The 21067-nt window shown below is 49.8% G+C and overlaps 2 protein-coding genes across 2 annotated transcripts; one reads left to right on the top strand and one right to left on the bottom strand.

The window, feature by feature from the left end:
* Nucleotides 1–514: 514 nt before the first annotated feature.
* LOC311159075 (uncharacterized protein) lies at nucleotides 515–7517 on the bottom strand (the record flags this gene model as incomplete). Its single annotated transcript, XM_084214967.1, has 11 exons — nucleotides 515–615; nucleotides 920–1064; nucleotides 1343–1502; nucleotides 1659–1904; nucleotides 2097–2257; nucleotides 2771–2976; nucleotides 3549–3716; nucleotides 4216–4349; nucleotides 5067–5252; nucleotides 6402–7223; nucleotides 7504–7517. The coding sequence occupies 11 exons, from the start codon at nucleotides 7515–7517 to the stop codon at nucleotides 515–517; spliced, it is 2343 nt and encodes a 780-aa protein (XP_084071093.1).
* A 19-nt stretch (nucleotides 7518–7536) lies between these two features.
* DRC7 (dynein regulatory complex subunit 7) lies at nucleotides 7537–19741 on the top strand (the record flags this gene model as incomplete). Its single annotated transcript, XM_084214966.1, has 15 exons — nucleotides 7537–7658; nucleotides 8051–8225; nucleotides 9035–9160; nucleotides 10264–10458; nucleotides 10776–10919; nucleotides 11235–11453; nucleotides 12178–12288; nucleotides 13077–13152; nucleotides 13637–13765; nucleotides 14647–14775; nucleotides 15236–15456; nucleotides 16339–16554; nucleotides 17648–17758; nucleotides 18826–18927; nucleotides 19631–19741. 15 exons carry the CDS (start codon nucleotides 7537–7539, stop codon nucleotides 19739–19741), a joined length of 2187 nt encoding a protein of 728 aa, XP_084071092.1.
* Between the last annotated feature and the right edge of the window lie 1326 nt (nucleotides 19742–21067).

The raw sequence follows: 21067 nt of genomic DNA, 5'->3' as shown, positions 1-21067 counted from the left end.
TATTGTTTGTTATTTGCTTTATATTAGGGATGTATAAATGGGAAAAGTCTTGCTGGCCATTTGCCATGAATGAAAAGAGAAATGTTAGGAATGAAGGGAGAAATCACTATGGATGGGTGCACACACACACACACACACACACACACACACTGCATGAACAAAGCAGCCCTTTCTCTGCTAACGCTGCCTTTGTGTGGCACAGAACTTTGCAAAGACCAGCTTTGGTATCTAAAGTGGGGTACTTCCATCTCTCCACATGCCAGGGCAGCTCTGTGGGGAAGAGGGAAGCAGGAGGAAGGGCTCTCCCATCCCTGGGTACATACTCTGGGTTGAGAGACTGTGGGCCCGCAGGGGAGAAGGTCCAAGAGATGCTACAGGGAACAGAAACACTGTGATGCACCTTATCCTTCAAGCACTGTTTTGATCCAGCCATTACCCCCTTCCCCAAAACACCCATAAAGACACAGCAAGAGCCTCTCTGCTTCTGTCCTGTTTATTGGGAAACAGCTGTTTCCTAACCCATCCGCCGGCCCACGCTGACGGCCGCAGCAGCCACAGCGAGCACGGCGAGCACACCCAGCAGAATGAGAGCCCTGGAGAGCCAGAGGCTGGGACCTGCCAAAGAGGAGAGAGATTGGTCGTGTATCTGGGTGCCCTGAGCCAGCTCTGAGCCCTGGTGAGGCATCTCCTGACTGGGGATAGATTCAGGGAGGTCATCTCCTGTGACAGGCAGGAGCTGGGGGCACTGTGGGATCCTGAGGGCACTAACAGGTCTCGGTCACCTCGAATGGCCTCCACCCACCCCTGCTACCTACAGCCTGCTCTGAGCCATGCTGTAGGTGGGCTTGCCCCAGCCCTGCTCCTGGACTGCTGCTTGGATCTCCTGGACTGACCTCGGTGCCCAGGAGGACATGCATACCCGCTGGGTCCTGCTGGTCACTGCTGGAATGGTGGATCTCTGCTCCCGAGGAAGGAGCAGCCAGCAGCAGGATGGGCCCATAGGAGACAATCCTGTTGTAGTTATCTGCCAGTGCCCGCCTGCTCCTCCAGTGCCTGGGGCATTGCTGTGAACAAAGCCAAAGGAAGGGTGATGGGAGGGCAGGGGAGGGAACCCTGCACCTGGGCCATCCTGTAGATCTCCCTTCCTTTCCCAGAGAAGAGGGAACAGAGATCTCTGGTGGGTTCAGGCCCCTGTACCTTTGGTGCTCAGGGCTCCTGATTCTGGAGGTGTTTATTCTGTGAGGCACCCAAAACCAGAGCAGAGCCCCTTCTCCAAGCAGAGCCAGTGAAGGGAGGCCCCACAGCCACCCAGGGCACGGTGCAGCCCAGCAGGAGAGCTCACCTTGGCACAGGGCTCCGGGCTATCAGGAACACAGAGCTGCACACGGCAGTGCAGGAACACCTCAGGGTAACCAACAAACTGAAACATCTGGAAGCTGAACTTGGCAGCGGTGCTCTCGCCAATGGCATTCAGATAGGTCACCGTCTCGTCATGGGGACACCTGGGACATGGGGGCTGGATCAGCGGGTGGCAAACGAGGTGGAGCATCCCAGCCTTGGATAACACATCCCACAGGGAATGGGTGCAGCCCACAGGCCTATTTCTGTCTAGTCCTGTGGTGCAAGGAGGCTGGAGGTGCTGGGTTCACTCCCCTCACCCCTGCTCAATGAGCTTGTGCTGCGTGTCCTGGTGCGGATCTGGGCTCGGCGTGGCCCAGCAGTCCAAAACACTCAGCAGGAAGTACTTGAGCTGGTGCTGCCCTTCCATCTTCAGCAGGACATAGAGTGTGTCCGTCAGGGGGACAGCCACACTCGGCAGGTGGTAAGGCTCGAGGTAGGAGGGCGACTTGTACAGTCTCATGCTGACGTTGAAGTGTCCTTCTCTGACCACAAGCTGTACCAGCCTGAGAGGAGAGGACAGGACGAGAGGTCACAAACAGAACGAGGAGGTGGGAAGGATGTTGCACAGGTGAAGCCACCATTGCTCTCAGAGCTCTCTGGGGCTCCCCAGGGTCTTTGCAAATTGTCTCACTGAATTTACTTTTCTCCAAGCTCAAAGACACCATGTCAGCAGCCAGGTGAAGTGGGACACTCACTTGTCAACAGCAGTGAGAGCAAAGGGCAGTCTCACAACCTGCTGGTAGGCGTAGATGCAGGAGAAGTGCACCTCCAGCTGAAAACTGCGGGAGATGGTGGCCCTGGGCACCTCCTGCTCCGACTCGATGGCGTTGGAGTACGAGACATGGGAGCTGTTTTTCTGGAACAACACAGAAATCAAGATCATGACTAAAGCCACACACAGAGTTGCAAGTTCAGAAGGCACAACTCAGCTGTAGCTGCTCCAGGCCTGGGTATCTGCTGGGCTTTCAGCCTGTGTCTGGGGCTGCTGGCACAGCAGTCAGGACAGTGAGCACAGGGCTCTTCTGTGCAATGCAGAGCTCGAGCACCTTGTCTGCTCCCTTCCTGCTCCATGAAGCAAGTCAAGGACCAAGGGGACAGGGCTGCAGACTTCACAGGATGTCTCCAGAAAGCTGAGGGCTGTTACCAGTGCACAATGAGACTTCCAAGCTCTCCTAAATAAGACAAAATGTGCTGCCAGCAGGGGTTTGGTGGAGGCAGAAGAGCTTTCCGACATCCTCAAGGAAGACTTTCAAAGGGAATGAGAACTTTCAGCACCCAGATATAAAAGCAAAAACCTTTGGGGTTGCCCTTTGCCATCCCACCTCACCATGTCTGTTTCTGTCCTGGCTTTGGAGCTATGGATCCTCACCTGGATTACTGATCCACAGGCAGTGTGGTTTTCACCTGTGAGAATGGCTGCAAAAAACAGCTCACCCTCTTCTTCCTTCTCTGAGACCTTGCATGCCTGGTTCTTCAAGTGGACAAGCTCCAGGGGGATTTTCAAGAGCTCAAACACCTCCTTCCTCACCATCATCTTCATGTGCTCTTCCTCACAGGACAGCTTCAGCACCACATCTGGGGGAAAAAGCCATCTGCAATGGCAATAAGGGGAGGCCTGAAGCAGCCCTAGGCCAGCTGGAGGGTGGCACAGTCCCACTGAGCTCAGCAGCCTCATCCCAGCCTTGGTGCAGGCTGCTGTAGGGCTCTTCAGAGACACTGGGCAGAAGACAGGCTGGTCCCTTTGGAGGGCTGTCCACACAACCAACAAGTGTGTCTAGGGCACCAGAGGGACAGGGACCCTCTCCTTCAGAGGAAGAAGACAGAGTTTTTGGCCAGTGTCTGGAAGAGGCTTCACTGTATCTGTGCCAGGGTGGATGTGCTTCTTCAGAAACTGAGGCAGCTGTGCCCTGCAGCATGCCCTGCCACACCACGGCACTGCCAAGGAATTCAGGCTTTTGGGGAAGAAGAAAATGGCCTGTGGCTGGGTCTTGTAGCCAGGAGATGGTTGTAGTGGTACAGAATGCACCTGAACCAGGAGTTGGGATGTGCTGCAGGGGTGGAGAGCAATGGTAACACCAGTGCCCATCTCCCTTCCCTCTGGTGCCCATGGACAGACTGGGGAGGGCTCACCAGCATTCCAGCCCTACCTTGGCAGAATTCCCCTGTGAAGCCTGGCTTGCAGCTGCAAACTGGTCTGTCCACAGGAACCTGGCACTGGCCCTGGTGCTGGCACGGGTTTGGCAGGCAGGCATCTGGGCTCCTCTTGACACGGAGGGCAACCCCTGGCCTCAGGCCATGGGTGCTGGCCAGCTCACCTGCAGCAAAGGAAAGGCAAGAAAGATGAAATGCAGCAGGAATATCTCCCTGATGAAAGATTTGAGAACTCACCCCATGGCAGGAAGTGCTGCACAGCTCTCAAGGGTGAGATCCTCGCCTGGAGCCAGAGCAGATACATCTGAGGAAGAACCTGCTGCCTCAGCTTGCTGGGAGGCTGTGAGACCTCCTCAGCCTGGCTGTAATCTGGACCAGAGCTAATGGGCCTGTCACTGTCACCGAGGAGCATGGTGGCACATCGCAGCACCATGGGTTACGCACCCTTCGTGGCTGGGGTGGACAGCCTGCAGTTTCTGCCTATTTTGCTGGCTCCTGGACCCCAGTTCCTCCCTCTCTGAGCCCTATTCCATTGTTCCTCTTTAGCAGCCTTCAGCAGTGTGCTGAATGAGGAACTTGAGCATAGGTCAGGTGAAGCTTTGGCCATTCCTTTCCATGCTACCCATCTGTGACCCAGCAGGAACAGAGCACAGAGAGACTCACTCTTGTTGCCTTCGCAGCCAGCCAGGCAGAGCACAGAGAGCAGCAGCAAACATCTCACAATCCCTTCCTGGAAAAACAAGCAGGCTCTGGATAACTTGAATTTGTTGTCATGCTCACTGGAGATGTTTGCAGTCCTTCAGAAAGGCTGAATCCTCAAGCATTGGTGCAGTAACTTCCGTGCTGTATTTCGATGGAGCAAAGTAATTTCCCATCCCAAAGGGCCAGATCAACCTTCCCCCATCAGGCTAACACAGGGGTCAAACACTATCCTGAATTTAGCTATTCCAGAAAGGAGGTGGGAGAAGCCAGCCCTGGGGCCCACAGGGATGTGCTGACAGTGATAAAGCCACATTTCAGTGGCAATTTGAGTAAAGCTGCTCAGATGGGATGTCAGTCTGGGCTCCCCAAAGAGGAAAGGAGTTACCCTCTTCCCACTACACCTCTTTTGAAGATTTAGGATTTGCAAAAGGATCCTCACTGTTCCAGTAAATCATAACTATAACACGGAGAAACGGGATCATAAAACAAACCCAAAGCTTTGAGCACTACTAAAATTAGTGTCAAAAGGACAATCTCTTCTGTTGGTACAGATAATGCATTTCTTTAGGGAAATTATTGGCACAGTGCTGGATCAGCCCTGGACACCAGACACTCCTTATCAGAGATGTGGATGCAATTGGGCCAGGACTGGTGGCTGGGCAATGCTCTGTCAGTGCTGAGAGCAGGGCAAAGCCAGTGCCAAAATCCCCCTCACACAGCTGACCCATACCCCCCTCCAGTGACCCTGAGCAGCTGGACAGGAAGAGTCAATGCCCCATCCGCTCCTTGCTCAGCCATCCTGAGAGATCTACCCGAGACACCCCACCACCTTGTTCTCCCCCTGCTCACCATTGCTGCTCTCTGCTCCTCCATCCACCGCTGCCCCGTTCCTTCCCCTCGGGGGTGGCTCGGCACACCGGGGCTGCTCCGTGCCTCCTGCTGTGTGCCTTATATCGCCTCCCGACAGCTCATCGCTCTCCCCCACGCAAACACGCAGCCTTTGGGATTGCACAAGAGCCTGCTGAGCATCCCTCGGGGGCTGGGGAGGAAAGGACTCTCAAAGTCCGTCCTCCGGCACGGATGGCCGTGCCCATGAGCCGACAGCTTGTGGATGCTGACCCAATTCACAGCCCTGACAGGGTCCCAAACAGGGAGTGTCAGCAAAACCCTCCGGAATCTGGGGTCTGGGCATCCAGCTGGTTTTGTGGTATGTGATTTTGTTGCAGCAATAACAACAGATACCACAGCGGCACACGCCAAGGCCAGATAACTTTGGGTGCTGAGTACAGGCAGTTTTGGAAACACAACACAGTTTGGAAACAAAACACAATTTTGGATATATTTCCCTTATCTTTTTTTTTTTTTTAATTGACTTCTGGCATTTAAGAACTGCTGAGAAGTACTGGTGAGAGATGGAGGATCCTACCCCACTTTGTTTCATAACCAGATGTGAAATGCACTTGCAAGGACTGAGTCCAATTCTTGGTCCCTGCACAGGACCACCCCAGCAGTCCCACCCTGTGCTTCTCAGAGCATTGTCCAAATGTTCTTTGAACTCTGGCAAGCTTGGGACACCGTGACTATTTCCCTGGAGAGCTTGTTCCAGTGCCCAACCACCATTTGGGGGAAGAACCTTTTCGTAATATCCAACCTAAACCCCTGCCTTCAATGGTTCATGCCATTTGGGCAACAGTAACCAGCTGCAAACCACATTAATCACTCAAAATTATGCTTCTTGATATATTTTGACTGCAGTCTGTGCATCCTCAAAGCTTTAATTTCTACGGTTCCCTTAAGAGAGCGCCTAATGTGAACATCCGTCCATCGATACGTATTTTTTCTTAACCACAAAAACAAACCAGAAAAAAAAGTGTTCAGCATCTGACCCTCCTTACAGTCTAATGAACTGCCAATTAAGAATAAAAAGGAAATAAAGGGAAAAGAAGAGGAAAATGAAAATATAAAAAGGAAAGATAGAAAAGGAAAAAGAAAAAGGAAAAGGAAATGGTAAAGGAGAAGAAAAAGAAGTAGAAAAAGAAAAGAAAAAAAGAACAAGGTGTCCTGCCATCCCTTGGCGCCAGCTTTTGAGTAAGTGCCTCTGCAACAAAGGATCACTGGGGGTGGCTTTTATTTTAAGAGAGCCGAACTCGTGAGTTTCGGAGCGGGTCTCGGAGGGCGACGGCTCAGCCGTGGCGGCGGGCAGGGGCCGGCCGCTGTCCCCTGCCCGGGACACGGTGCTGCCGGCCGGGCCGGGAGAGGCGCCGGGGCTGGGGCAACGCAGGGGCTGCGCGGGGCTCCCGAGGAGCCTCCAGGGCCGGGGGCTGTGGGGGGAGGTCTGGGGGGACTCCGGGGGTGTCCCGGCAGGGGACTGTCCCGGGGGGGAGCCGCAGGCCCTGTCCCCGGGAGCAGCAGGCTCTGTCCCCGGGAGCAGCAGGCCCTGTCCCCGGGAGCCGCATGCCCTGTCCCGGGAGCAACAGGCTCCGTTCCCGGGAGCCGCAGGCCCTGTCCCCGGGAGCAGCAGGCTCTGTCCCGGGAGCCGCAGGCCCTGTCCCCGGGAGCCGCAGGCCCTGTCCCGGGAGCCGCATGCCCGGTCCCGGGAGCCGCAGGCCCTGTCCCGGGAGCCGCAGGCCCTGTCCCCCGAGCCGCGGCGCGGGCGTTGCCATGGTGCTCCGCTCCGGAGCCGCGCGGGGCCGGAGCGGCCGCGCTGCCCTTGGAGCCGCGGTGAGGGGGCGGCCGGGCGGGGCAGGGCCGGGGGCGGTGCGGGGCCCCCGGGCAAGGTCTGTGCCTCCGTGTGCCCGCTGTGTGCCCCGCTCGGGGTCAGCCTGACCGCAGGCGCGGCACACAAACACCGCCCGCGCCGGCGGCGATACGCGGCAGGCGCTGCCCTTGGGGGCTGCCCTCGCTCCCTCCAAGGCCCCTGCGGGCCGCGGGCTGGGGCACGGCCGGTGCCCGGCGGGTTGGGGGAGCTGCTGCCCCGCCAGCAGTGCCCCGGGCAGGAGGGAGGACACGGGGCACGCGGTCTGAATGTGGGGACGTGCTCTGCCCTACCGAGACAGCTCTGCCTGCTCTGCACGCTTAGGGTGTGCTGGAACAGGCAGACACTTATTTACCAAACCCAGCCAAGCTCTGTGCTCTCCCTTAACTCTCATGGTTCTGGCTGCCTCAGCGATGCTCATGTACCAAAGCACTGTGGCCACAGTGGGAGTGTTGCTCTGTTCCCGTGTAGATGGGTCCCACCCCTGAAATCACCGTGGTGTGTGCATTCCTGTAGTGCCAGGCAGAATGGAGGCCCTGGAGGAGAAGGAGGAAGTGGAGCGACCACCAGAAGATGCGATCTCTTTGAATATCAGTGATTACCTCGATGAGCTGGAGCTAGATGGGCAGGAAGCCTTAAGCGAGGAATCGTAAGTCTCTGCCCATGGCTGGGATGAGCAGAGATGTTCCCTCTGGGCCCCACAGGGTGATTTTGCACAGATGTGGATGGCTCATGTGGTTCCCTTGCACAGTGATGGGAGTAAGCAAGTTTTTTGTGCCTGATGAGTTTGTCCAAGAGTGTAGGCATGCAAGGTTGTACATCCATTCACCAGTGTATAAAGATCCTCTGAGACTCTGGGTATATGTCAGCTTGCCATTGCTCCAGAGATGTTTGGCTATGTCAAAATCATATCCTTGGATATTGCCCCCATTATGTACCTGTGAAACAGGGAAGCCCTGCCATGTTTTGTTATCAGATCATCCTGCCTGTATTGCTCCTGCCTTATTACTTGTGTCTCTCTGCCTCCCCCTTCAACATAAGTGATTTTGACTGGAGCTCCATTGACACATCCAACTTACCGTCTTCGTACAAGACAAATTCCCAGCAGGAAAAGAAGCTGCTGCAGCTCGCTGACCATTTCTTCCAGCAGTACTCTTACCTGTGCCCTGAACGCAAGCCGCTCTTCATCCACCCGCTCAACGAGTGTGGTGTGCAGGTATGGGTGGGTAGGGCTGGGCCCCAGCACAGGGAACACTTGGCTTCCACAGTGCCAAATGCTGTGGAAGAACAGCAGCTCCTCTTGGCTAAAGGGAATGGGAACATGCTAGCTGAACCCACAGCCCCTGAGCAGGCACACAGAACCCCAGGAACACCATGGCTGTCCAAATTCATGAGCCTTATAAATGTTGGTGTTGCCATGTGGGCTGCAGTGTGATGCTTAGGAAGCAGGAGAGACCACAGAAACATAAAGGGAAGGAAAAGAAATACATGAACTAGATAAGGCTCAGGCTCAGCCACAGATAGGGATCCAGAGTTAGGTCTTACTCTGAACTTCACCGAAGTTACAGGGAAGGAGTAAATGTGGAAGTTTCTGGTCTGGTTTTGTTTTCTCTGGGCTCAAGCTGCACAACCGTTGTCTAGTTCTGGACCTGATGTTTCCCCCGTGGCCCCCTGGGCACCTGGAATTGCTACTTTGTACCAGCTCTTTCCAAAATTTGTTGTATCATTAGCATCCAAGGCAAAAAAAATCCTGGAGGATGTAAAAGCCAGAAAAGGCAGTAGGTATTTGACTTGCTTGAAAATGAAGAGAACAACTGGTTCACATCTGGAATGTAAGCAGACAGCCTCCCAGCCCCATGAAATTTCCATCTTGGAACTGGAGAGAAGGAATATTGATGCTGATGATATGCTGTAGAAAGATCCTGAATTAGATCTGCAACATCCAGGGGTGGTCTGAGGGTGGCTTTGGAGAGGAGACTCTGCCAAGGGCCTGTTGGCTAACCAAACTCTTCTTTTGCCCTATAGAAATTTGTGAGCACAACAGTGAGGCCAACCCTGCTGCCTTACCCAGACATGTACTACTGGTCAGGCTGTGCCAGCTTTGTCTGTGACTACCTCATCATGGAGCCCCTCAAGTGCCCAATCACGCCGGTAAGAAAGGGGCTGCAGCCCCAGCAGAGACAGAACAGAGGTGACAGAAGGGCCTTTCAGCAGGACACAGTGGGCAAGTCCCAGGGGCTGGGATCACAAAGGTCTTTGTCACTTCCAGCATCCTCTCACTATTTAGGCAGCCCCCTGATTTTCCTAGACCCTGTGCATTCTCTTGGATCCACAGTCCCAGTGCATGTCCAGTGTGGTACCTTTTAAGTAATTAAGCACCATTTCTTCAAGACCAGACCCTGCTTTCAGCCAGCCCAGGTGAGCAGCTGGAGCACTGTGGGAGGCAATGGCTGACAAGCCTCCCCTCTGCAAACCTTGGAACAGAGGAGCACGTAAACCCTAGGGAATGATACTTCACCTCAGTGTTCTTAGGCACTTCTTGATATTTATATTCCCATACCTGGGTATATTTTGAGATGAAAGGAGCTTTCTAGGTTAGCAAAAAGGGATGATGCCAGAGCTGGGGCAAGTTCTTGATGAGAATAAGTTAAGAGAACACACTCTTGCTAGCAAGGACTGCAGGGTGACCTAAACAACCTATACCAGGCACAGGCTGTCCCAAGAGCCCCAGGGTCTCAAGAGGAGCTCTGGCACTTTGTGACTACACAGAAGGTATCTCCATTTAGCAGGTGGAGACTGCCTTGATCACCTTAGGTGATGTCTGAGAGCTGAGTGGGATTAGAACCTCTCTCTATGCAGTATGTGTATAGTGATACTTTTTATTGCCAGAAAGAGGGCCAGAAAAGAAATATGTTTCCTCTTGTGAACTATAATTTAGCTTATGGGTGTTTTCCTTGGAAGACCTGTAGACAGAACAGCAGGAGAGAGAGGGAAATCCCATTCCAGGATTAGCATTAGGTTTTCAGCAGTTTGATGAGTTCCCTTCCTGTGGTTAAATTTGTCACCAGATTTGAGGTCAGAGTTTCCCCAGATCATTTTGGAGGGGAGTTTTAGAGTCAGTGTTTTAAAGAAATGTTGCATAACAGATTCCCATAGGTTGCAGGGCCCAGGGATGTGAGCAATGCCTCTCTCTGCCTGGTGCATGTTTCAGCTCCACAAGACAAGCACTGTGAACATGATCTCTCTCTTTGAAGCCCAGCTCACTCTATTCCCCAACCACCATTCTGAAGTACCAGCGAGGGAACTGCTTTGACTTCACTGTGCTGCTGTGCTCCCTGCTGGTCGGGGCTGGCTACGATGCCTACTGTGTACATGGATATGCCACCGTCGAGATGTGCTCCCTGGACCAGACGCAGGAGCTGTGCCCACGGCTCAAGAAGCCCTCAGAGGTGAGATCTGCAGTGAGTGGGCAGAGAGGAGTCCAGCACACATGCTCAGCATGTTCATGTCCAGTGAGCTCCAGAGCTGAGCTAGGGGGAGCAGCTTCAGGTCCACACTGGGTTTTAATCTGTATCCACCAAAGGAATCTTTTGAGTGATTTTCTACAGCTCCCTACAAGGCCTTCTTGGCTTCACTGAATTTCTGCTCACCAGGTGCAATATTGCAAACTGCCAAGTGTTGGGAACTGAGAGGTACCTGTAAGCCATACATTTACTTCCTTCTCTTGATCTCTGCTGGGTTTCACAGTAATACCCTGCTTTTGCAGGCACCAGAAGAGGAGGATCCCAACAAGTACAGAATTACTTACCCTGTAGAGCCACAGAGCCAGTTTGAGCTTCAGCTGAAGGCCAAGAAGGAGGAACCAACTGAATCCACGCAAGAGGAGGAAAAAGAAGAGGAGGTGGTCGTGGTGAGTTAGCAAGGTCCACCTTCCTGTGAGCTCCAGGAAGAATAGCTGAGACACAGGCAATGGCTGGCCAAAGAGAGGAGCTCACACCCTCCTGAACTACAACACCACCTTGATCATGGCCATGAGCAGTTGGCCTCCAGGAGCACAGTGTGTGCTGGCACAGGAACACGTGCTGAGTATGTGCCTCACTCTTAAAGAACATTAAGAGCCTGGAGCTCTTTAGAAGTAGGCAGAGGAAAGGATAAGATTGCCCTTGGGTTGGAATAAAGTGTCAGTGAAATGGCAGTAATTATTGCTCTATCCTCTGTGCTACAGGAGGTGGAAAAGCCCAAGCGAGACCCTTTGCATGGCTTACGGGTGCACGCCTGGGTTCTGGTTCTGTCTGGGAAGAGGAAGGTTCCTGAGACCTTCTTCATCAACCCCTTCACAGGAAACCACCACAGCACCAAGGATGAGTGCTTCCTTGGGATTGAGAGCGTCTGGAACCACAGGAACTACTGGGTGAACATGCAGGACTGCCGCAGAGGCTGCAAGGTAGAGAGCCCTTTGCACCCTGCCTGGGCACGTGAGGGACAGCTGGGCTCACCTGAGTCCTGGGGAAGTCCAAGACCAGTACTGGTCCAGTTTCCACTTAACTGTTCCTTATGTTGGTTTTGGTCATGTTGCTCTGATTACATAGACTATGGAAATACTCCAAGGCATCCCAGACTCTGAGCCAGCAAATACAGATCACATCTATTAAATCCCTACAGTGCAAGAGTTTCAGCTTTTAAGGCTGGCTTGGCATTCCTTCCCTCAAACAACAGCATTTGAGGCAGAGGATATTTTGGGTCTCTCAGGCATACCTCAAGGAAGGTAAAATCTTGATTAAGCTCTTACCACGCCTCAGCTACCCCCCAGCAGACAGAGAGTCTGGGAGGTGAGGGTCTGAGTTGGATCAGCTTGCCCTTGGGGCCCTACTTGCCCAGAGGAAGGAGGCAGAAGCATTTCCAGCCATTTCCTCATCTGAGAAAGAGGCACCCATGAGGAAGGGATTCTGCAACCTCTAGGCACAGGGACAGTCTTTGGGGTCCCACCAGCCAGCCAAGGGTTTGAGGAGCTCACCTCCCTGAGGTCCTCAAACCCTCTCTAGAGTTCCTAAAGTCTCTGACACCCAGGCAGGTCCAGAGCACCACAACATATTGATGCAGTGGTCAAATTTAGTGTAAGGCCCTTGACAATTCCCTGTAGTTAAAAGAGTTTTTTCTGTATGCCCTAGGATCTCAACTTTGACTTGAGTGATGCTTTCTGCTGGGAAATTATGTTTTCAGACAGCAACAAGGCCTCTCAGTTGCCCACAGAATCACCCGAGGACGACGCAGATTACCTGGTGAGTGACCCAAGCGATGCTCCTGAGCACTGGGGACCCTGTATGGAACCAGTGTGTCCATAGTGAATATCTGCCTGCCTGCTGCCCTCTCCAGGTCACATCCCTTCTACTCTGGACAGGTTTAGATTCCTTCTCAATCTAGGAGAGTTCTGGTGATTTCTGAAGCAAGACTCCAAGTGGTACTTTAGGGGTTGTAAGTGTCTAGGGATCTCTGTAAGCCTCCAGTGCATTGGCCTTTGGGGTGAAATAATTTTAAAAAATAAAATCCAGAATGAGATTTTTGTGGACATTCTTTCTATTCTGATCACTTTCCCTTCCTGGCTGCAAAGTTAACCTGCCAGACAAATGCAGAAATAATGTGTGTCCTCTAAAATACAAAAAATGCCATGTACTAGAAGCACAAAATGTTGTCATGTTGGGAGAAGACAGCATGATAAAACAGACATTGCACCCACACAGCAGGACAGAGGAATGCAAATAATAATTCCCTCCTGCTATCTACTCTTTTCAGCCTGTACCCATAATTGGGGAGCAAAGAATCCTCCAGGGTCTACATAAAATAGTCTGGTGATTGCCACATTCATTCCCTGCCAGCATGAGCAGTAGCCAGGAGAAGATAATTTCATCAGGCTCGAGTAGGGATGTGCTGTTGTAGCTGTGCTATGGTGCTCACCAGAACACAGCCTCACAAGAGCTGAGCTCTCATCACTGCAGTTCACCAGGACCAAAATGCCTCCTGGCACAGTAGGAGGTACTGCCAGAAGCACAAATCTCTGCTTCTGTTTCAGGACGAAAATGAGGAAATAGGCATGAGATTTGAGATGCCACTATCATGGGTAGACCGAATCAAGGTATCTTGCAGAGGTAGGTATTTTTCCTTTGCCTTTTGCTTGCCCCCGGCTGACCTTTCAGTGGGTTTGGGACATTTGCCTGTCTCACTGGGTTCCCCCTTCAGGCTGGTCAAACAGCGACAATGAAGCACAATAGATGAAGGCCACAACAGCTATTGGTTCCAGGGCTGCCCTCAGTGCTGCCCTGTCTCATCCTCCACAGACACACACCCCACACTGTGTTTTCCTGCCAGCTGGGAATTTTGCCTGGGATGGTCTTTCTCTTATTGCTATGCTCCTGCATTATCTCTGTTTGGGGAGAGAAAGAGTTATTATACCATTATAACATTAAAGGACAACAAGCAGAATCTGAACAGCTTTATTGCCAGCAGAACATAATAAATAAATGCATAATGTCCCTTAGACCATGTTTTTTCCCCCCTCTTAAATTTTTTTTTTTTTTTTTTGGCTGAATACAGAGGAGTCAATTTGTCTGACATGTCTCTTGCCCACTGCAGAATATGAGAATCCCTTTCCCCGGGGGAAGAAGGTGATCCTGTACGATAAAGCAAAGCAGGAGAAATGGGCGGCGTATGCAAATGCCGACGGGCTGGTGGAACGCCTCACTGTCTACGCAGACTCCGACCGTAAGAGGGATGAATGAGCACACTCACACACTGAGCACACAGGCTGGGCCGTGCTGATGGAGAGGGGGAGGTGGTTCCCTTTCTGCCAGAGTCTCTCTTGTGCTTTCTCATTTTCCTTTCAGCTTTGTGGGGGAATTATTTACTTTACCCTCAAACTCTTCATTGTGCTTAGTCTGTGGAGCCCCTGAACTTTCCAGCATTGCTAGGGCTTTTCACAAGAGTTTGAATCTGTTTTATACACCAGTGAAACTGTTCAATGTCACAGGTCAGCTGCTTGGATTTTCAGTCTTCAGAGAAATGGAAGGCTGGTTGGATTTGATCCAATAGTGTCACTATCTTCATTTCCTCATTGGTGTCAAAAGGGGCCATAGAAAGGGGCAGCTACAGCCTGAGGATGTCTCTGTAGTTGAAAACATTATTTTTAACAGCTGGTTCAAGAAACCATGCAGATTCCTAACTGGACACACATACAGTGTCCAGGATTCCTGAGGGCAGGACACACATACAGTGTCCTGCCCTCAGCCTTCTTGGATAGTGTGATACTCCAATCTCCTGACATCATCATTAAATATTTGGGATGGAATTTCTCTTGTCTGTCCATAGCCCTTTGCTGTGCCATGTTCTATTCCTGAGCTCATTACTCTAGTTCTGGTTGATGGAGAGGAATAGACCCTCTCAGGGTATAATTCATCTACTCAAATGTAGATCAGGATTCACATACAAAATTCCCCTGTGCACAGGGGCAGTTCCAGTGACCATTCTGTGTCCACTGAGGCTGTATCAGGAGCACAGGGTGCTGGCACAGACACTCAGAGCCCATCAGAATTTTGCCACCTCCAACAGGGTGACCTAAGGTTGCAAAATGACTCGTTTCTTGCCAGGTACTGAACAACTGGGGGTGAAGGAATGGTTCAAACACCGAGAAGACCTGCTGTATATGAGAGAAGTGAATCATCAAACACAGCTGATCACAGACCATTTTGAGCCTGGACACCCCCTCCTTCTTAAAGGTATTCCAGCTCATCTGGGCAGCCACTGCAGCTGATGGGATTTCACATGACTCCCTTCTACCAGTGGCAAAAGCCCAAAGGTGAAAGGCAGGGGGGACAGGATACTTGTGGGATAAATTGCCTAGATAAATAAAATGATCTCCAGTAAGAGTAGAGAATTGGGTTGGTGGCTTGCAGTTCTGGGCAGTGCTCCCACAGCTATGTAGTTTTCTATGTGTTAGAAAAATACATAGCTGTCATGTGTATCAGGGTGATACATTTCTGTTTTTATCAGCAGAATTGATAGAATCTGAAATTTTCTCTTTAGGATTATGTTTGTTCTCTCAGCGTTGTGCAGCTGGGGATAACTCCTGCATCAGATCTGTTGCTAAAGCTGAAGAAAATCAGACTCCCCCTGGGCATGCTTGTGTTCAGTGTATTACAGTTGCTAACTCTGAAATTGTGTGTGATTTGTCCTTAGCTCACACCTACACATCACTGGAACCTGAGACTGGGCACACAGTGGAGTTTTACCACACAGCACGAGTTGATGGCCTCTGGAAACGTAGTGAAACTGCTACAGAGATGACAGAGTACTTTGTGGGGCGGGACGACTTCCTGCACACGCGGCACATAGAGTTTGGTGAAAGAGACCTGGAAATGGCTGGAGTCTCAGCTGAGGCTAACGCCCGGCCCATAGTGGTATGGCCAAGGCAGGAACAGAAAATATGTGTCACTGTGATATTTAAACTATGCAAAACATACTGCCTGGGGCTTCAGTTCATTTTCAGTGGGCATGGCTGAGGCTGATGTCTCCAGATGAGACATCCAAGCGTTGTTCAGCTGCTGTGTCTCACAGTTGCTTCCCTGACAGAGAGCTACAGCGTGAGCAGTTGTCAGGAACTGTATTGAGCTGCTAGAATTAAACTAGGAAACTAAGGCTTGGAAATTGTGTCAGAGGAAAGAAAAAAAAAAGTGAATATGATTTCAGAACAAAATTTTCACAAGATTCAAAGCCACGAAAGTGATTTTGTGTGCTGAGCCAAAACTATTATCATTTTAGGTTCCTGAATTGTCCCATCACTCTGATTTGTTACAGGCAGGTAATATTTTTCATTTTGTCAGGTCTGATTTGCAGAACAGAAGAAGGAGGAAATATGACATCTGGCAGTATGTATGGCTTAGACATTTCACCTGCCAAGACAGAGCCATGTAGTGGCCTGTCTTTGGACCAGCACCAAACATGCTACCTTTTCCTCCCCGGTGTTGGGAAATGTGGGAAACTTTGCTTTCCTCCAAAATACCATGCATCCTGCAGGTCCCTCAGGCAGGGATGCATCCCAAGTGAACTTGGAGTTTAGAAAGCATACTCTGCTCCACAAATAGGAAGCTTCTGTATTGCTTTAAGCAGCTTTGTGGTTGGGTTTTTTAAAGACATAGGCAAGAACAGTAGGCCCATTGGCAAAAGATGCAAGTCCAGGCAGAAAAGCACAATTTTTACCTTGGGGTTTTACCCAAGTCTGTACATTTCCCAGTTTTGTGTTGTCTAAGTTGCTTCTGTATCTTTTTTTCACTCTCCATTAGCAAATCAAGGAGTATTTCTACAGAAACCCAGAAAAGCCTGCTGATGAAGATATAGAGGAGCGTGTCTTTATGGTCATAGATGACGTCATCCAGCTGACATATCACCTTGAGGTCCATGACATCATTCCCTCAAAGGTGGTTTTCTGCAGAGTAATAGGGAGGGAGAAGAGAGAAGATGAAATCTTCCTGAGCAGAGAAAACACTGTCAAATACCAGGTATGAAGATCACAAGACACAAAGGTGAAATGTCAAGTATAAGAACTACAAACATGACATATTCCATGCTGCCCCTCTACTCCACCTGCACAGCTCCAGGCTGACAACATCCACAGCCCAGGAGATGCACTGCCATGCTGGGAGTGACTGGGAGTGCAGGACATAATGTGACATGGCAGGCCTGCTCTGGCCATGCCTGAGGTCATCTTCTCAGATTTGGTCATCAGGCAGACTCCACATCCCCTGGGATCCTGCAAAATGTAGGTTCAGCAGGTGTTGGACTCAGTTCTGGAGATTCATGGCAGGGAAGCTGAAATGTCCTCTGTTGCTCCCTCTTCAAAAAGAGCAAGAACAGAGCAGCAAAGGCAGACACTCTTTGTTCTGGTTCTATTTCTGCTGTGGACTTCTTGGGTCCTATCATTCCTTAAATAGCCCAGTGTTTACTCTGCAGATGCAGAGCAAGATGCTGAGGCTTAATACACTGCAGATAGATAGATAGATAGATAGATAGATAGATAGATAGATAGATAGATAACCTTAAATAAGAGATATTCCCAAAGAAGTGGAGTGCTGCCATTTAGGCAGATGATCTCATCAGGGGTGAGGGGTCACCCCACTAACAGCATCAGTGTGAGACTGTAACCAGAGGCAGAAGGCTGCCAGTAAATTCTGCAGTGATGCTGTACAATTGCTCTTAAGAAAACCAAACAGAGATTACAAAGTAGGGTTTTTTTTTTTTAATTTTATAGTTTTTTTTTTTAAATTTCTGTTTCCCACTGGGGAGAATACACAGAATAGCATTGCTGGAATTCCGTTTTTTTATCATCTCTATTTCTACACATTCCTATTCATCTCATTTCAACTGTAAAACAGCAGCATCAGCAAAGTGTGCCATCTGGTTCACATTACTGATGGATTCTAAATCAAAAGGAAGTCTGATAAACCCATGCTGACCATGGGTTTGATGTTTCAGTGATGGAAACGAGTGCTGCTTTATTGGCTGTAGCAGGATCATGCCAGTTTCTGCCAGCAGAGTACCTGATCTGTGCACCCAGGCAGTGCTGCTGTTTCTCACTGACTTATCTGCTTCCAGCCCTGGTCCTCAGAGAAACACAAGGACATGCGCCATCTCTACAACTTGCTGTGGGAGCTGAGAGCAGAACAGAAGGATCTGAAGCAACTGGTGCGGGACTCTGAAGCAGAGGTAACAGGGAGGTGTCCACAGAGTCAGAGCTGATCAGGTGTAGAAATAGTTTCAGTGACTGAAACCTTCCTCAGCATAAACTGTGATAAAAGACAAAGCTGGTGTCCATGCTGAATTATGCTTGCTACTCAGGCATTGTTCAGTGCAGATGTAGCTGTAATATATTTATGGAGAATCACACATTTTCCTGCTCCTGCTCTTAGTCTTCCTTCCCTGTGAGGAAACATTTCAGAGAGCAAATGACAATATATGAATTGGGGCATCTGGAAGCCTACCTGCCATTTGCCCAGGAATGAGGCCAAAAAGAAAGGATATTGTATGTAATGCTGTATCTAGGTGATAGGCAATGCCAGGAAACCCTAGCCAAAATACTGAAGTGACTTGTTGCATGAGCAGCTGTAGGGAAACACTTCATAAAACACTTTGCTTGTACTGCTGATCACACTGACTGGTGTAACAGATCCGTGTTCTTTGTAATTACTTCATGATAAATATAATCATTCTAGCAGATAGAGGCACAGCTATTGGATTTCTTTTAATGTTTTTTTGAGGAAGAGAAATCCCTGAAGGAGCTGCAGACTGAATGCTCAACTACATTAACCCAGAATATTAGCAGTAATTAATAACAACTTTGCAAAAATCACATTTTTTCCTCAGAAATTTGAAGCTAGTTCACTGTGACCTCATGAACTACCTTGCCAAATTTCTCAGTCTTGATGTATCAACAGACAAAATATTCCCATTGCTTGTACTGCATATCCTGTATACGACAAAGAATAAGCCAAAGCTATCTGTGCCATTTCTAAAGTAGTGCCAAAACTGTGACTCCAGAAAAGCTTTATCAGTTAATACCAGTAATTACATTCAAGAATTTAATACACAGTAACAATCTGAAATTAAGACTATGAGCTTGATCTAGCAGGACGTACACATATTTGCACAGATCTATATTTAATCTTATTCTACAATTCTTGTATGCAGCATCTGCTCTGTTAGTAGGTCAGGCTTGTAAAGGTACAGTCATTTTGTGGGAAAGCTGAGGGCTCTTTCTTCTCATTTCTTGGAAGATGTTAAATATTTTGACAGTCCGGGAGGATGAAGAGGCCAATATTAAATTGACAGTTTCAGTGTACAACTTTGCAAAGAGAGAAGAACAGCAAGAAGCCGCGGTAGGTAAATTTCATTAATGTCAGCATTCAATACATACAGTCAGAGAAATCCAGAGTCAGCTTTTTCTCTATCAGGAATTATCTCTGAAGAGCTTTTCATATCATTAAAATATATTGGGACAAATCACAGTGTGGTGTAAGTCAACACAGCTCCAATTGCTTTCCCAGGGAAATATAACATGGTTGTGCTATGGTCACTTCGTGACTTTCTGGAAAAACTTGCACCACCGAGAAAGATTACTGTGTTTTGTTTAGTTAATAAAGAAAGCAATTAAGAATGATTAGTTGATAATACGGATGATGGGGGGAGTATTTTAAAAGAGTCATAAATATGCCTGTATATATACAGATATATGTATTTTTATTTGTGATTAGCATGTGAGATCAAAGAACTAAAGGGCCCCAGGGTCAAATGTAGTCCTTATCCCAATCACAGATTATTTGGTTCTCTGGGGCTTCTTGACTCTAGTGAGGCAAAACATTTGGATTTGCTGCCTCTTCCTGCTCCACATTTTGATTTCCCTTGCTTTCTTCTTCTCATGAGACTTCATCTCAAACTTTTTGCCCACCCCTCCCCACCCCCCAGAAATAAATCAGCTCCAGTTTCTGCTTTCCTTCATCTCAGCTCTGTGAACTGAGTCGTGCTTTTGCTCCTCACTTTACTCTCTATTTCCCTGACTTCTGTTTGCTTGTTCCCTCACAGTTGCTGGAAGAGGAGGAGAGGAGCTCCCAGAGCTCCTTGAAGGAGAGTCAGCACACTGGAGGGGAGGATGAATCCCTCACCCACCACACTGCAACCAACTCCACGATGTAAAGCAGAGCCTCGGCAGGGACTGGGAATGACTGCCTGAGCAGGACACGTTTACAAGTCAGCCTCCTGGACACTTGGAGCAGAAGCTGCTCTGTGAAATGCTTTAATCCATGTCCCACTGCAGTTTCCCTCTGATTTCCCCCTTCTTGTCCTAGGGAAAAGCAGTTGGCACAATAGAAAAAACCATTCTCCTAAAGAGGTGCTGCTCAGGAATCCTTGCCTGGCTGAGCACCTCAGGCATGACTGATTTCTTCTTTCCTTTCCTGGAGCTGCCTGCTGTAAACCTTTCACTTTGATCTGATTTGCAGAGATTTTAATAAATTTGCATCATTCTGCACCTTTTCCCTGTTTTACCATGCTCAGTCTTTCAGGGCTTTTCTTTTCCAAATCTGCTCCATAGCTGCTGGCAGCAGGCACAGGATTATTTGGGACTACTGATTCTTTTCCAACATAATATTTTAATGAATTTTAAAGTCAGTTTTTTCATAAGCAAAGGTTTTGAACTGGTGAGTTCACAAATGTAACATTTCTTTGACCTGATCTAGAGCCCTGCAATGACAAAACATTGCCCCATTTAACACTGTGGATATGAACTCATCAATGTTAATTCAATACCAGAGAAGACACCAGAATAAATTAATTTTAAAATCCTTTTACAGGCATTAGGGACACAGCAGCTGCCAAACCATCAGCAAATGCATATTATAGAATCACGGAACATTACAGTGTTGGAATGGCCCTTAAAGATCATCTAGCCCCAAGCCCCCTGGCCAGGGGATTTCCCTGTAGTCCTCCAAGGCCACCTGTCCTCGTACCCACTTCCTGAAAGTTTCTTTTTCCTTTTTGAGAAAAAAACCTCTTCTTTTCCACAGTGTTATTTTTTTTTCTCTGCTGCTCAGCAGCTTCTTATCCATCCGTGAAGGCCTCCTGGCATTCTTGCCCGACCTCCCTCTTGTCGGCATGCATCGTTCCTGAACTTGCAGGATATGATCCTTGAAATTCAGCCTTCATTCTTAGGTCATTATCAAGGAGCAGCGTCGAATTAATCGGATTTTTCTCTGTTGATGGAGTAATTGGTTTCAAAGACTCCGAGAAAGACGCACAAGCGGCGCGACCGTCCCTCAGCCGGGCGGGAGAGGCACAGCAGCCTCGCAGGAGTCCCGCTCCCACCGGTGAGCCGCCCAACAGGGTACACCGCCCGCCGCCCAGGGGCACGACTGCCTCAATCATCGGCGGGCCGTGAGCTCCGAGACCCGGGAAAGTCCCCGGCCGCCCTCACGGGAGCTCCGGAGCGGCCGCAGAGCAGGAACAGCGCGGCCCCCGCCCCTC

The sequence above is a fragment of the Fringilla coelebs genome (assembly GCF_963513975.1).
Source record: "Fringilla coelebs genome assembly, chromosome: 14".
Classification (NCBI taxonomy): Eukaryota; Metazoa; Chordata; class Aves; order Passeriformes; family Fringillidae; genus Fringilla; species Fringilla coelebs.
This window is presented reverse-complemented; position numbering and strand designations above follow the sequence as displayed.